Source organism: Cavia porcellus, unplaced genomic scaffold (genome assembly GCF_034190915.1).
Source record: "Cavia porcellus strain 051 isolate PalLab524CR breed Dunkin Hartley unplaced genomic scaffold, mCavPor4.1 scaffold_2, whole genome shotgun sequence".
NCBI classification, from domain to species: Eukaryota; Metazoa; Chordata; class Mammalia; order Rodentia; family Caviidae; genus Cavia; species Cavia porcellus.
Genome location: NW_026947485.1, coordinates 64,315,244 through 64,331,115, shown reverse-complemented (window position 1 = coordinate 64,331,115; position 15,872 = coordinate 64,315,244). Strand labels below are relative to the sequence as shown.

The 15,872-nt window shown below is 35.6% G+C and overlaps 1 protein-coding gene across 4 annotated transcripts in view; it reads right to left on the bottom strand.

The window, feature by feature from the left end:
* Nucleotides 1-2,606: 2,606 nt before the first annotated feature.
* The window catches only part of Samd9 (sterile alpha motif domain containing 9), a 69,674-nt gene continuing 56,408 nt past the window's right edge, over nucleotides 2,607-15,872 (bottom strand). For all 4 annotated transcript variants that reach the window (XM_063242703.1, XM_063242706.1, XM_013158445.2 and 1 more), the window contains one exon: nucleotides 2,607-9,405. In XM_063242703.1, coding sequence (XP_063098773.1) covers nucleotides 4,685-9,397 — 4,713 coding nt within the window. In that variant the 5' untranslated portion in view covers nucleotides 9,398-9,405 and the 3' untranslated portion in view covers nucleotides 2,607-4,684. The remainder of the gene's footprint in view (nucleotides 9,406-15,872) is intronic.

The window sequence follows — 15,872 nt, the reverse complement described above, 5'->3', positions numbered from 1 at the left end:
ACAGGAGAATAGAAAAGATGGCTTGGGGGTAACACAGCAAGTGGTGGTGAGTCTCCACCCTTTGCAGCCTCAAAACTGTAAAAGTGAAAGACTTTGTTTTGAAAATGGAAGCCATATAGAGAATCTGTTCCTCACAATCAGGTTCATAGTGCTCAGAGATCCAGGCACTGAACCCTACAGCTGAGAGAGAAGAAAGCCTGGCTACTGCTCCATCTTGTTGCAGACCTTGGCATTATCCACATGCACTGGCTTTAGATACATACAGAATACAAAAATTCTGAGGTTTAAAAGGCTTCCATCCTGATTTCAGAAGGCCTGGGAGGCCAGGTAGTGTGTCTCTGAGAGGACAGTGTGTGCCAATGTGAGTGTGAAGCCAAAGGTGCAGTAGAGAACCCAGAAGTTTGGAAAAGCCAGGAGCATAGATTGTCTAAGGAAACCTGCAAGGAAGGAGCAAAGCCAGCTCAAGAGAGAAGCCATGGGGCTACAACCACCGGAAGTGCTTGGGAGTGGAGCCACACAAGCCTTTTGGAGCTCACAATTTGCCACAGACTGCTTCAGATGTTCCATATAGAATTACAGGACTTCATGTTTGCCCCTGATAGATTTTGGACTTGCTTTGCTCCCAATCCTTTGTCTCCCCTCTTTATACCTTTTGGAGTGGAAATCTTTGTCTTGTGCTACTGAATGTTGGAAGTGTTTAACTATATTTTCATTTGTACAGAGGACCACACCTAAGAGTTTGCCTTAAATCTCAGAGAAGACTTTGGGTTTGGGCCTTTCAGCAATGCTGCTGTTAGGACTTTGGCAATTCTTGAAGATGGACTAAATGCCTTTTGCATGAAGGATGTGCCTGAGTCTTTGGGGGACCAAGAGTGAAATGTTATGATTTATATTTAAATGTTCCTCCAAAACCTCATGTGATCATGGGGGGAGGGCAGGCCTTTCGAAGGCAGCTGAGCCAAGTGCTTGTGATTGGTTCATTGTCTAGCGCTGGAATTCGTACTGTGAGTGCTGCACTCACCCAGGGGTGGGTGGCCAGCATACAGTATAAGGGGAATGCAGGAGGTGTGCTTTTCTCTTTTTGCCCTTTTTGCTTGTCGCTTGCAGCTGCTGTGTGCCTTAGCCATGCTACATTGCCTTGGAGCCAGCTGAATATGGATTGAAATTTCCGAAAACTTTAAGCTAAATAAACTTTTCCTTCCTTCGTTTCCTCAGCAATGAGGAAAAAGTAACCAAGACAAGACTGCTGAAAATAAACCCCTTTCTGCTACTTAAAATTCTTCTGAAACATATACCAAGCTTCTACAAATTGGAAGCAGGTAGTAGCTGTGGGACTTGTTGGCTAAAAACAACAAAACTCAATTAGTTCTAAAGGATACTTCCATTAACTAGTTCCATTTTAGGATGCTTCAATTGCTTTACTAAAATGGAAATTAGACCAAGGGGTGAAGATACAACTCTGTTATGCTGTCATTGTTAACACTTTGGGGGTAGTGAAAGAACCTACTTTTTAAGTTCAAGTGTCAATGCCATTTATGTTTCAGACTTACATGGTGTTGTCTGTGGTTGTAAGAGTTAGAATTTCAGGGAAATGGCACTGAGTATCTTGTTTGTTTTTCCCTGGATGTCTCTCTTTTTTGTACCCTGCTGTGCCATATGCACTCTACTTCCTTTGCCCTCTGGCTTCTGGTTGAATTTGGGTCAATGAAAAACACAAGTAGGAGATTAGTGGGAGAAGAATGAGGTTATTATTTGTTCTTCCAGCACTTTTTTCTTGCAAAACACCCGAGGCTGTGTGCTTTCTGCAGGTGAAGATTGTAACTCCTATGAGGCAGCTTTTTCCAGGCAGTTCTCTCCTCCTTCTGTTAAAAGTGCTTTTCTCTTGCTCCTTTATGTGTAGCGATAGGGTTTTCTGATATTATTAACTAGTTCCAGGGTATTGAATTATCCCTTGATATTTCTATATCTCATACCTATTTGTTTTTTTCATACCTATGCTTTTACAAATAATTTCTTTATTAAACTCTCCCCAAATGATTTCTTTTCATTTTAAATTATTTTGTGGGTCTGGAAATTGAATCCAGGAGTTTGTGCATGTTATACAAACACTCTATAGCTGAGATACATCCTCAGCCCAAATGACTCACTTTTAATGTGTTACCTGTTTCTTATCAAGACTTTAATTTTTGATTCTCATTCTAAGTGAATCACAAGCATACTTATACTTACAGCTATTAGGAAGAGATGCTGGTAACATCTCACTTAAGGGAGAGTTTCTGGATCTCTTGGGAAAAATTCTCTTTCTACTAAGGGAATGAAAGGTACTTTAGACTTGGTTGGTGTTTTTGGAGGTAACATAGGGCTGTCAGGATACATGTGCTATAGTAAAAACTGAAATTTGGCTATGTTATGACGTGTACATACATATTGAACCCTTAAACTATAAAAAAGAATACATATTTTAATTGGAGATAGGCTTCTTGATAATAGAGATGAAAAACCTATATATATTTCAGTGCCTATGAACTTTTATAACACATTCTAAGTTGTGTGGCAGAGAAAACTTTGGAGGAACAAAGGTTAAAAGATTAGGAAATAATATAGTCTAGTCTTTACACAAATAATTTATTTCACTCAAATAAATTATCATATCTTTGCTATTAGTTTCTGAGAGCTTTTTTGTTTTTTAATCAGATTTTATTGGTACATTTTAGATATACCTAGTGATCACATTCATCACAGAGAATTTGTACCTGTACATGATACAACTTGATTCTTTTTTCCCCCATTCCCCTCCCCTCTTCTTAGTCCCCTTCCCCTACCCATTTACAAAAATTGTTTCTATTTTTCCTTCTTTTCTCATTTTTCACTTTTCCTTTGTTTCCTTCTCCCTCCCTTCTCTTGTTCCCTCCTCATTTGAACATTTTCTTATTTTGCACCTATTATATATGCCATATCTATTATATATTTTTTCTTTTTACAAATGCATTTCCCAAATAGGCAAAAGGAGTTTGATATACTATAGTTTCCAAAGATCCTTTGTTCAGGTTATCGTTTGTTTTAGGAGGATTGATAGACATTTTGCTTTTGATTATTGAGTTGGTAAATTTTTCTGCATTACAGAAACCTAATCAGTGGTTTTTAAGATGATAGTTTAAAAAAATTCTGATGTCTTCTTACCCAAGGCTGTATCAGAATTGGTAGGCAGACTACACAATAACTTCTGGCTTATGAAAGAGAAACAATGAAGTTTTAAATCTCATTTTCATTATGATCTAAATATGTCCTTTCTAGGCCAGGGAGTTAGCTCAGTGGCCCAAGCACTTGCCTGCTAAGCACAACTCATGAGCTTGATCCCTGGTACCAAATATGTCCTCTCTAGATTCATATGCTGAAATGAAATCACCCTTGTGGTAGAGTCAAGAGCTCCTTAGGAGTCCTCATGAAAGGAAGCAACAACTTCATGAAAGAGGTACGATGGAAATGTTCATCCTTTTTTGTAGGAACCTTTCTATGCAAGGACACAGTAAACTAAACAAGTTCTGTCTCTGCCAGTGTGTTTGGATCCTTATTAGTCTTTTCTCAGGTCCCGTTCTGTTTATTAGCCCTCGGAGTCTGGGTGAATTGTTCTGTTTTCTTGGAGGGGGGATGGTTATAAATTCACTACTTTAGATAAATTTCACACTTGCTGGACTGCCTCGTACTGCATGAAGAGGAAATCTAATTCTCAGCCTATATTGGTAGTGTCAGCTGGCTTCTGTGGGTGTAATCTTTAGAAAATTTGTTGCTTCTCTATTTGGGAAGATCCTTGAGTGTCAAGCACAGGATATATTATAATCTACTTGGTCAGAATAAATGTAGACTTTCAGTGTGAGATTTTGTTTTCTGTAAAAAAGGTTTTCTGAGATAGTCTAATGCCTTAGAACAAACATTATGTTTTCCTATTCTGAAAGAATTTCACATTTGATAAGAAAGTAGTTAACTGTCCTCAATCCATTCCTTGGGAGATGTGTTTGTCAGCTTTCCTATTGCTGAACGTAGTGTCTGATACAACTTAAAGGAGCAAAGTTTTAACTTAGATTTAGAACATTCAGTCTATAGCTAGCTGGCCCCCTCCAAAGCTGGAATATCAGAGTAGAGTGTGTGGCAGAGCAAAACAGCTTAGTTTATAGTGGTCAGGGAGCAGAGGTGGGGAACAATGCTAGAGAGCATCAGGGAGGGACCATCTCTGGTATTCAAGGCTCTCCCTCTGTGACCCCCCATCCCCATCTCTGGACACTCAGGAATGTGCTCTACACATCTGAGAACTTTTCTCCATCCAATGAAGTTGACAGATCAGGTCTAACTGTTACAGCAGGGTAATTAGGAGAAATGTCCTAATTGTGTAACTGACTTATTCATTTGTCTCTCCTAATTCCGTTCATAGCTACTTGTTTTATCCTTGATGGTATTATCCAGACTAAGGAAGAGATTTGCTCTTGTCACACATCTTTCCTCCCTTCCTTCTCTATCATAACCTATGTGGGACTCATAATGTAGAGAAAATTTAATGTCATTTATACAGGGTTGAAAATTCAGGACTTTTCTGTAAAATTTCCATTTTAAAAAAGTGTGGATCTTGGATCTAAAAAACAAAAAGTAGGCAGTACTGAAACTATATCGCTGGAGGAAGAAGACCAGGCTCTTACAAAATTTGAATGTCATAAGCAAGAGGGCCTCCAATGGAAAATCCCAAATAAAAAGACACTTTTTCTATGCTTCTTCCACTTCTAAGTTGACCAAAGAAAGCAGGTGTGATGGGTATTGTGATTTTTTCATTGATTCCGTATTCTATGAATAATTTTTCATTATTTTCAGCTCGTCCCTGTAAACGAAGCAAAAGATCTTGGACTTTTTTTTCTTCCCACACTTTTCCACTTTGCCACAAGAAATTAATATCAGACATCTCTCCAAAGCATTCATCAATTTTTCCTTTGTGGACAAGTCTGTTCATATTGGTACCCTTTCCAAGAAAGAAATATGCTATTGGTTGCTTTGTACGATGCATGTGTTTATATTGCCCCTTGAAAGACTTTTCCAAAGATTGAACATATTTTTCCATTTCTTTAGAATCTTGATCTAGTTGCTGGTTTTCTGGCCAGAATAAGAGTGAAGCTAAGAAATAAGGTTCTGAAAATCTGTGGGTTGGTCCTACTTGTTGTAAGATGTCTCGAAGATGTTCTTTTAGTTTTTTAATTGGCTTCACTAATTTGGAAGCAGGCTTAATACACGACAGAATGATATTGGCCAAGATGAAATTTTGCTTTTCCTTTAGGTGCATCCTAACAATGCATTGATCAAAGAGAAAAATGTAGGTATTCACTATGTATTCCATGCTGCTTACCGCATCTTGAGTTTTGATGAGATATTCTAAAAGCCCAGAAAATTTGTCTGCTTTTAAAGCTTCGAGGCTTCTCTGATTCCTTTCTACTTGAAGTGGCAGACTGAGTTTTAATTCAAGATCTCTGTTTAGTGATTCTCCTGAAGGACCAAATATATCTATATATTTCTTAAAATATACAACAACCTTTCTTCGTGTTTTGGCCTCTTCATGTTGCTTAATGTTGTTCCTGGGTTTTAGAAGGACAAAATAATCATCAAAAAAGTCAAAGGCATCTTTCAAAGAAGATTTCAAAGTAGTAAGATAAGGAATAAAATTTTTGAGAGCCAATTTAAATTCATTTAGATCCCCTGGAATATCACTATTTCCGGATATAAAATTGATCATATCTCTTCTAGATAGTTCATTTTTCTTGTCAAAAAATGGAATCAGCTGGAGAATCTGGATTGCATATAGCCCCACTTCTATCTCGCCATGGTAGCCAGATATGTTGTAAGTATCATACCTTCTTTTTGACTTCTGGCCCAGCCTTTCCTTACCTTCATATTCTCTATCTTCACTTTGCCGTTGAGATTCTTTGAATGCATTTGAGGCATGCTCTGCCAAATCCAAAAGAGTACTTAAGTCATCAACTGAAATGTCTCTGTTTCTTTCAGTATCTTCTATCCACCATCTTATTTTACTTTTATATACTTGACCCAGTGTGTCTGAGATATAAGAGTTATTAGGTTCTATCTTTTTTGCTTCTTTTGCCCATAAAAGAGCATTGTTAAAGTCTTTCTCTCTAATGTAGTAATGTCTTGCCAAAACTTGGCAAATGAATGCATTTGGTTTGAACCTTTCGATACCTTGGCACAACACCTGTTTAACTGCCTCATTCCCTTCATCTTTATGTAATGCTTCAATGAACGGGGAAAACCAAGTTCCTGTTTCACCTTCCTGTTCACTCCGCTCTCTTGTGAGCAGTAGTGTTTGCATATCTTGGAAAAATTTGCTTCTTCCTAAGCCAGTATCATAGAACAAATTTTCTGTTAGCATATCCAGCATAATTTGACTTTTATCCAAGTCATAGCTTTTCTTCAATTCTTCCAGGGAGAGAATTGCAATCAAAGGGTGAATGATGCGCACTCCACAGTAGGTTCCACATTCCTCCACTTTTGTTTGTATTAGAATTGTAGAGTAGGTGCCCATCTTATCTTCAAGCTTTTCTGTACCCCAGAAGGCTTTCTTGTTTGCAATTCCTAAGTACTTCTCACATTGTGATAGTGAAATAGTGGTACCAGACACATATGAATTAAGAAGAGCAAGAAAAGAAAAGAGCTTTGCTTCCTTGGTAGACTTATTCTGCCCTTTCAGAATATTCCTGACCACCTTTTTAATGTACTCTTTATTAAAATTTGTTTTCATGATCATAAAGGAATAAAAATCTTCAAAGTTTTTATGGTGCTCTTTAATTTCTTTCAATTTAAGCTCAAAAGCCTCCTTCTCTTTGCGAGACAATTTTTGTCTTAGAGCAATACTATCTGGTATCTTTGCACTTTTTTCAGGATTCTGTGATCTTGCACAATTTAGGATGATCACTAAAGGTTTTTCATATCGAATATATTTTTGAGCTACTGCTGTCTGAATAGCAGCCTGCAGAAGGTAGACATTATCTTGTTCTTCAAAATCATCAACAAGGAGCAGTACAGGTAAGTATTCCTGATGATTTGTTGCCCCATAGGTGATTAAGCTGACCACCTGTTCTCCGATTTCAGAAAAATCCACCGTCTTGTTTTTCAGTACAGCACATCTGAATTTCTTCCTTAGTTCCCAGAGAATATGCATGGCCAGTGTAGTCCCTCCACAACCTGGATGATGGTACAAATGAATAATTTTGACACACATGAGTTTAGAAGGATCTGCATAGTTTTGAATCATTTCTTTAAGTTTTTCATATTTGTCTCTTTTGACGAAACTTGATGAGTAGTATTCAGAAAAATAGAAGTTCCACCATGATACTTTGCCTCCTCGATAAAAGTCTTCCTCTTTTGATGTCTTGAATTCCTGTAATTTAGTTTTGTCTTTGTGTAATAGTGTACCTTCACATTCATTTACACAGAGAATTTCCAGAGCAGTCATATCTTCTTCCTTTTTCAGAAGGACAGTAGATGAACAAATAGATGGCAAAAGTCTCTCTGAAGATTGAGTTATAGACTTTAGTTTAAGAATAGTGCCATTTATCTGTTCAAGATTTAAAGCAGAAATACACTTGTCTGATAGTTCATCTTGCTCATTTGTTAATCTTGCTTCTAGTAGGTCTTTCCACCCCTGGCATATGTTTGGTTGCACACAAATACACAATATATTTTCCATTCCACTGAGATCTTGGTAGAATGTACAGAAAGTCTCAATGAGGGGGTCCTTTGGGTCATCCACAGAGGAGAGTAGTAAAAACACCACCAAAAACTTCCCTCTTGGCATTATGTCTTCACGTGTAAGAAATGAAATCAGTTTCCTGACTTCAGAAGCTCTTTCTTTTTGCCAGGAAACTGGATCTACGGGTTCATATTTTTCACTGTCAAGGTCTGACCTGCCATTGCAGAAAATCCAGCTGGGTTTCTGGTAAAGATTCAAACTAGAAATTTTCTCCTCTGTTGTGGTTTTCTCTTCTACAAATTGACTTGGAGAGTGTAGGTTTGCTGCTCGGCTTTCTTTGAAAGCTTTGAGAACTCCTTTTGTCTTAGATTCAGGATCAAACTCTAATATAGCAAACCATTTAATTTCTTTTAGGAAATCTAAATGTATTATTTGATCTGGATGGCATTTGTTTGTTACAAGAATGTACCAATCGTAGTATGAATTATCTAATAAATCTTGATTTCCTGTCAACAGGGTAACCAGCTTTGATCCCTCACTGTTGTTTTTATTTGTTTTTAGTTTGCATTTTTCTTCTGCTTCTTTCCTAGATGTTGCTACTGATTTCAAATCTAATTGGAAAGCTTCAAAATCAACTTTATTTTTTATGATGTTCTTAGTATTGGGCCCATCTCGTATAAAGACTGAATATTTTGAACTTGGTTGCCATGTTTCATGGTTGTAGTTTTGCATTGTGATCCGGAAATAGTCATGTTTACATTCAGAGTATTGTGGAACAACATCCACCTCAACAACAAATCTATCAGATACAGTACTATTTGGCAGCAACACTTCTACAAACCTTGGCTCTCGGATGCATTTCTTTGCTTGTTGGACCTGATGTGCTTCAAAATACTGAGGGATCATTGAATTGAAGTGTTCAATCAGAGCTTCTTTGGTGACACTGGTGACTTTCATGCCAACAATTTTTCCATGGGGTTTATCTTTAACTCCAAAATGAATAGTGCCATTAGTACGTGAATTCATACAAGCTGAAGCAAAACGGAAAGTCTCATTGCTAAATTTCATCTTGATATCCTTCTCTGTAGCTGTTGCTGTATCTGTCAGTGCTTTGAACTCATGTATTGGATCAATAAGATTCTGTGGTCCTGTTTCAGGTTGCAAGATAAAATGTAATTTATAACGATATGGATTGCTGAATGTATTAAAAGGATATGGAAGACATGTTGGTTGTTTCACGTCATCTGGTTGATTTTCCATGAGCTCACTGTCTGGTGATTTAGACTCTTTTGCCTTATGTGAGATCTCTTTGTCACTTTGTCTTTGCTTTGAAGTCTCTCTACCTTCCTTTTGCATTAAATGTTGCTTTCCAGGAGTATTTGTACTGCTTTTCTTAGCCTTGGGTGTCTGAACAGGATCTTCAGAAGATGTTTTCTGCAATTCATTGAATAATCCCACTATTTGGATAGCTGGTCCATGTGGTATGCCCATATCAACAAGATCGCTTTTATTCAGCCACTTCAAGGTTGCTCCACTCACATCTTGTGCAATTAAAATTTCCCTGTGTTTTTGGTCAATCTTATGACTCTCTAACCATCTGTTTACATCTTCTTTTGTCCAGTCATCTATATTTTCTGGAAGGTGTGGCTGTTCTGCCATTGTGATACCTATATAGAGAAAAAGAAAAATGATTTGGTGTTTTACAACTAAAATTTTAAAACAATTGCTTTTGTAGTAGGTTTATATTCATGTTACAAAACTTATGAAGTTCCTATTACTAGTTGCTGGTATACTGTTCCAGAAAAACACTATTGAGTACAAATACACAAATACTTTTCTGTTACATGAATGGTGACATGCCATGTACAGGTCTCTTTACTTTGCTTTTTTTCAAAAAGTACGTGCTGGGATGTTTCCAATGAGTACATTTAGAGATGTTTCATCCTTACTTGTGGTTTTTTGATATAATATATCTTTGCTATATGATTTACAAGTACTCAATTCTATTCTAGAAAATAAGGAAAAAGAATATATGAAACTATAGAAGCAAGTAGTTTGTGAAATATCTTAGGATAGACATAAATTAACTAAACAGACCATATGACTATTAAGCAAAATTAGGAAAGAAAAGAAGCACCAAATACACATTAAATATTCACAAGACACACAGGAAGGATTTAATATACCTGAGATATTAATTAAGTCACTCACCAGCAAAACCACGCTGATCCTTTTTTTCTCTACTCAACAAGCATGAATAAGACCCAAAGTATCTTATCAGGCTAATTAATGACCTATAGCTGTGGTCAAGCACACTTATCCTTATGGATATTTTTGAGTAGAATAAGTGTATTTTCTATCTGTTGAACCTTTTTGGATAGACCTCGAATCTGAGCATGTAGTTAAAGGTAAATTTTCTACACCTTAAACAACTGGAAAAATGACACTATTCTACCATAATAAGTTATGTGTGAAGTAGTAGATCACAGTCGCAAACACTCCATTGAAACAAGAAAATGATTAGGGAGCACTGGTGAGCCCTCCCCCGCCCAGAGGACTGCATAGGCCAGCAAGAGTATAGGTGAGCCCTTCCTCCACCTGGAGGACCTTGGTGTGCCTGCAAGAGTGCCAGTGAGTCCTTCCCCAACCTAGAGCATCCTGGGTGGGCCTGCAGGAACATGAGTGGGACTTCCCTCCACCCCAAGGACCTTGGCAGGCCTGCAAGACCCCCAGTGACACAATAGGGCCCTGGCTTAGGTGCACACCATAGGCAGATGGGCCTGATGGTCTGGAAGTCTGAAGCAGTAGTAACAACATGAGCCAAACATTGGTTCACATCAATATTTCTAGACTAATTAGCCCAAGAAGAATCTAGGACTCACTCAGCTGGCTCCCCAGGAGGAATTCAGGTGACTGGCCCTTCTCTACCCTGTGGAACTTGATGACTGGGTAAACACCAGCCACACAAGGGAACTCTGAATAAGATGCACAAGACAGATTCGTGAGGCTAGTGAGATTGAAAAGACCAATATATGAACCAAGGGGTGAAAATGAAAAGACAAAAAAGTAAAATCAGTCTCAGATCTCTAGTCTATCCAGAGCAAGTACAGGAGATATCAACATACAAGAGTTTGGAAGACACACACTTGACATTTCTGGAAAGATAACAAGTGAAGTAAAGAAACAAGTCCATGAGGCTATAGATGAAATTATAAGAAATAATCTCTCAGGTAAAGAAACTAATGGACTTGCTCAGCATAGCTGGAAGAGACTTAGATTGAAAAATAATACAGGAACATAGAAAAATGATAGAACCTCAAATGAGCAATATAGGAAAGAAATTGAATGCATGAAACAGATTCAAAGACATATCCAGGAAATTAAAAATTCCATTGAAAGTAGAAAACCACTTGAATGAAACTGAATATAGACTTTCAGACATTAAAGACAAGATCAAGTTTAGTGACCATGAAAGGAAAGATTTCTTGTGTTAACTCTAGGTGACCATCATAAAACAATATTATAAACTCCATGTCTTGATTGTAATTGTTCTCTGTGTACGGCCCCTGACTACAACAGTTACTATATACTTTTTATGGGAACAATTAAAGAGGAAGAGATAACAACCATAAATATACATGCAGCCAAAAAAGAAAACTCTAACCAAACTCCCTAATGAACATAAATGAAAAAAATTCTTGATAAAATACTAGCAAACAGAATGTAGCAAATCATTAAGAAGACTATATAGCATTACCAAGTGGGGTTGATCCCAGATATAATTATAGGAATGTTTCAACATGCACAAATCAATAAATGTAATACACTCTATCAACAGAAGCAAAGACAAAAATCATATGATCATCTCAATAGATAAGAAAAACTTTTGATAAAGTCCAACACTCATTCATGATAAAAACCCTAGAGAAAATAAAAATAGAGGATCTGTACCTCAATCTGATAAAAGCTAACTATGACAAACCAACAGCCATCCTTATACTAAATAGACAAAAACTGAAAGCTTTTCTCTAAACTCAGGAACAAGAAAATAATGTTCACTATCAATGCTCCTATTCAGTATAGTTCTGGTAATGTTAGTCAGAGCAATAAGATAAAAGAAAAAATAAAAGAACTAAGGATAGGAAAAGAAGAAGTTCTGATACTCTACCTAAACAACTCCAAAAAACTCTATGAAAATATTACTGGACTTAACAAGAAAATTTATCAGGACACAAATTCAATACTCAAAAATCAATAGCATTCATGTACACAAACAACAAACTCACAGAGAGAGAGAAATATAAGGGAAACCACACCTTTCATAATAGCATTCAAAAAATAAAATACTTAGGAAGGAATCTATCAAAGGATGCAGAAGAACTGTATGTTGAAAATTACAGTTTTCTGAAAAAGGAGCTTGAAGAAGACATCAGAAAATGGAAAGCTATGCATTGTTCATGGATAAGAACCAACATAGTGAAAATGGTCATACTCCCAAAACTGTTATACAGATTTAATACAATCCTGGCCAAAATACCATTAACATATCTCACAGAACTAGAGAAAACATTTCTAAAATTTATTTGGAAGCAGAAAAGACCTAGAATAGCAAAGGCAATCCTGGGTAACAAAGGCAAGGCAGGAGATAATACAACCCAGAATTGAAATTACACTACAAAGCTACTATAATAAAATCAGCATGGTACTGGAAAAAACCCCACACCAAACAAAAACATAAAACATACCTGAGGATTAGTGGAACAGATTAAAAGATGCAGACACCTTGATACATTTGGTACTACAGTATAAGAAGTTATACTCAAAGATTTCAAGGAAAGAGACACTATGGTAACTTTATATGTCAAGATATCTTGTGATGAAACACTATTTTGCTTAAATGGTTATGTTTTGACCTGTGCTGTTCTGTTGTTATGCCCTCTTTTATCTCAACCCCCCCTTTTTTGAATTATTTACTTTTTTCTTTTTTTAATTAAGGGAAAAATAAATAAAAAATAGCAGGATACATTATAGTAACCTACTTTGATTTCCTATTAACTTGATTTGAAATCATGTATTGCCCTCACCATCTTGTCTTGACTGATTTTCCTCTATTCTGCTTTGCTTTATAGTACCAAGTTCGAAAGTATAGGCATAACTGTGAAGACAATAAGAATCATTATGACGCCCATTCCGGTTGACTATTATTTTCTTTTAAAATTCTGTAATGTCTCCAGTGCTTTGGCTTTATTCTTTACTGTTTAGTTCAATTTTATTATAACTGCCAATTCTTCTTAAAATAGCAAGAGGCAGTATGGTAACCACTGTTGATCAACTTATATTTTATTTTTACATTATCTATTATGTCCATCCTTTTGATTTGACTGACTCTGTTCTGATATGTCACGTTTGGTTTTACTCTCTTCAAAAAAGTAATAAGAACTGTGGGATTAATAAAACCCAAAATGTGTAATTATCATTGTACAAAAGAAAAGAAAAGAAAGTGCTCTAAAGGTTATAACTGCATATATGTTTAAGTGTATAAGATAGATAACCATATTACTGAGTGTTTTTTGGATCACTGAACAAAACTGTTTGCACTCTCACTGTTTGAAGATCCACTTTATATGCTTCAATTTTGTAACTTAAACAACTATTTGTAAAATGAGAACATGTAATCTATTAACTAGTGATTTCTTACTGTTTATTTTTTTAAATTTTGTATTACTTGTACCCTTTTTCTGTTTTTTTTCCTTTTTCTCCTTAAATTAAAAAAAAAAGACGCAGACACAACTACAAACAAACACACTTAATGACCTTATCTTTGAAAAGGGGTCAAACATGTTCACTGGAAGAAAGAGAATCTCTTTAATAAATGATGCTGGAAAAACTGACTCTTTATATGCTAAAGACTAAAACTAGACATGTTTATCACCATGCAATAAAGTCAAAATGGATAAAAGATATAAATGTGAATACAGAAACTCTAAATATATTGGAAGACAAGGTAGGTAGAAATCTTGAATACATAGGTGCAGGCAGAGTTTATGAATAAAACACAAACTGCACAGAGAGTACTTCAAAGAATCACCATATGGGATCTCATATTATTAAAAAAATTTGCTCATCAAAAGATATTATCAACACAATGAAAAAGAAAATACAGATTGGGAAAAAAATTTTAGCCAACTGTGCCTCAAATAAAGAATTTCTATATATAACATACAAAGTATTGAAAAAATCAGGCCCCTAAATTCAAAGACCCAATTAAAAAAAATGGGCATCTAAGATGAACATGCACTTCTCAGATTAAGAAATACACATGGTAAAGAAATATAAGGAAAAATGTTCAGCATAATTGGTCATTTGAGAAATGCAAATTAAAACAACACTGAGTTTACATAGCACTCAAGAAAGAATGGCTATAAGCAAGAAATCAACCAATAACAAATGCTGGAGGAGCTATGGGGAAAAAAGAACTCTTCTCCATTGTTGATGGGAATGTAGAATGGTGCAATCACTGTGGAAATCAGTGTGAAGATTTCTCAAAAAACTAGGATTAGAGGTCAAATTTAACCCAGCTATTTCCCTTCTGAGTATGTTCCTAGAAGAACTGAAAATACCACACCACAGTGCTATATATGCACCCATGTTTATAGCAGCACAATTTGTAATGGCTAAATTTTAAAAACAATCCAAATGCCCAGTAACTAAGGAATGAACAAAAATGATTTGGCCTTTAATATAATGAAGTACCACTCAGCCTTAAAGAAGGGTAAACTGGAGACTTTTATAGGTAAATGGATGCAACTTGATTCCATATTTATAAGTGAAATAAATCAGTTTGCATATGTAAATATTGTATCATCTCTGTAATGTAAAGAACTGAATGAGTAAATAACAACTGAAGTGTACAAAAGATATTGTGAAAGTGAAATGGGAAGAAACTGTTCAAAATAAAGAAAACCTGGGATAGGGGAAAGGAAAAAAAGAAATAAATTATGTATATAAATATCTATTACTATAATAATTTTATTGTGACTTTTATATAATATATACTTATAATTTATTATGTATAATATATTTCTATACTAGTATATGTTACATAATATATAAAAATGTATATAATAGATATCCATAATGTATTTATCTATAATATTGTTATCTATAATGTGTGTAATCTGAGAGAGAAATTAGGGAAACCACACCCTTCATAATAACATCAAACAAAAATGAGATACTTAGGGATCAATCTAACAAATGTAGTAAAAGATTTATGCATTGAAAATTACAGTGCTCTAAAAAGAATTGAAGTGGATTTCAGAAAATGAAAAGATATTTCTTTTATGTTGGACTTCTGTGATGGTGATTTTTATATATGTCTACATGTAGTTTTATTTTGGTTATGGCTATTTGGAGTTCTATATGCTTCACTAATCCTAATGTCAGTTTCCATTCTCATGTTTGGGAAATTTTCAGCTATTACTTTTGTAAATAGTCTGTTGACATCATTTGTGTCGTCTCCTTCTTTTTCATTCATCCCTATCAATCTTATATCATTTTTCTTTGAGTCATCTTGCAGCTGTTGAATTGTTATTTCCTAGTTCCTTGTTATTTTTAAAAGATCTTTCCTTTCCCGTTCACTAGCTGCAATCTTGTGATTGAGATCTGAATTTCTATCTTTACTTCTGTTGAGGCGGTTTTGACAACTTTCAATGGAATTTTTGATTTTCTGTATATCTTTTTGCATCTGCTTTATGTATTCTGTTTTTTTCTTAGATTGTTCATCCAGGGATTCTATCTTTTTGTTTTGTTCCTCTAAATTTTTAACTGTGTCTTCTTTAGATGTGTTCAGCGTGTCTTTCATTATTTTTATAATTTCTTTTACCTGGGAGATCATTTCTAGTTTGAATTCCTTAAAAGCTTCCTGGAATTGCTTCTTTATTTCAGTTACTATTATTTCAGATATTTAAAGTGTATGGCATTTATTTACTTCTATGTACATGGCTCCTAGGCTTTCTTGGGATGGGCTGGATGTTTGAGTTTGCATTTTGGTCTTTCGTTTTATCATTTTCCTATATTTCCGTGTTTCAAATGATGTTCCAAAGCTTCCCCTGAGCGTGTTGGAAATTGTCTC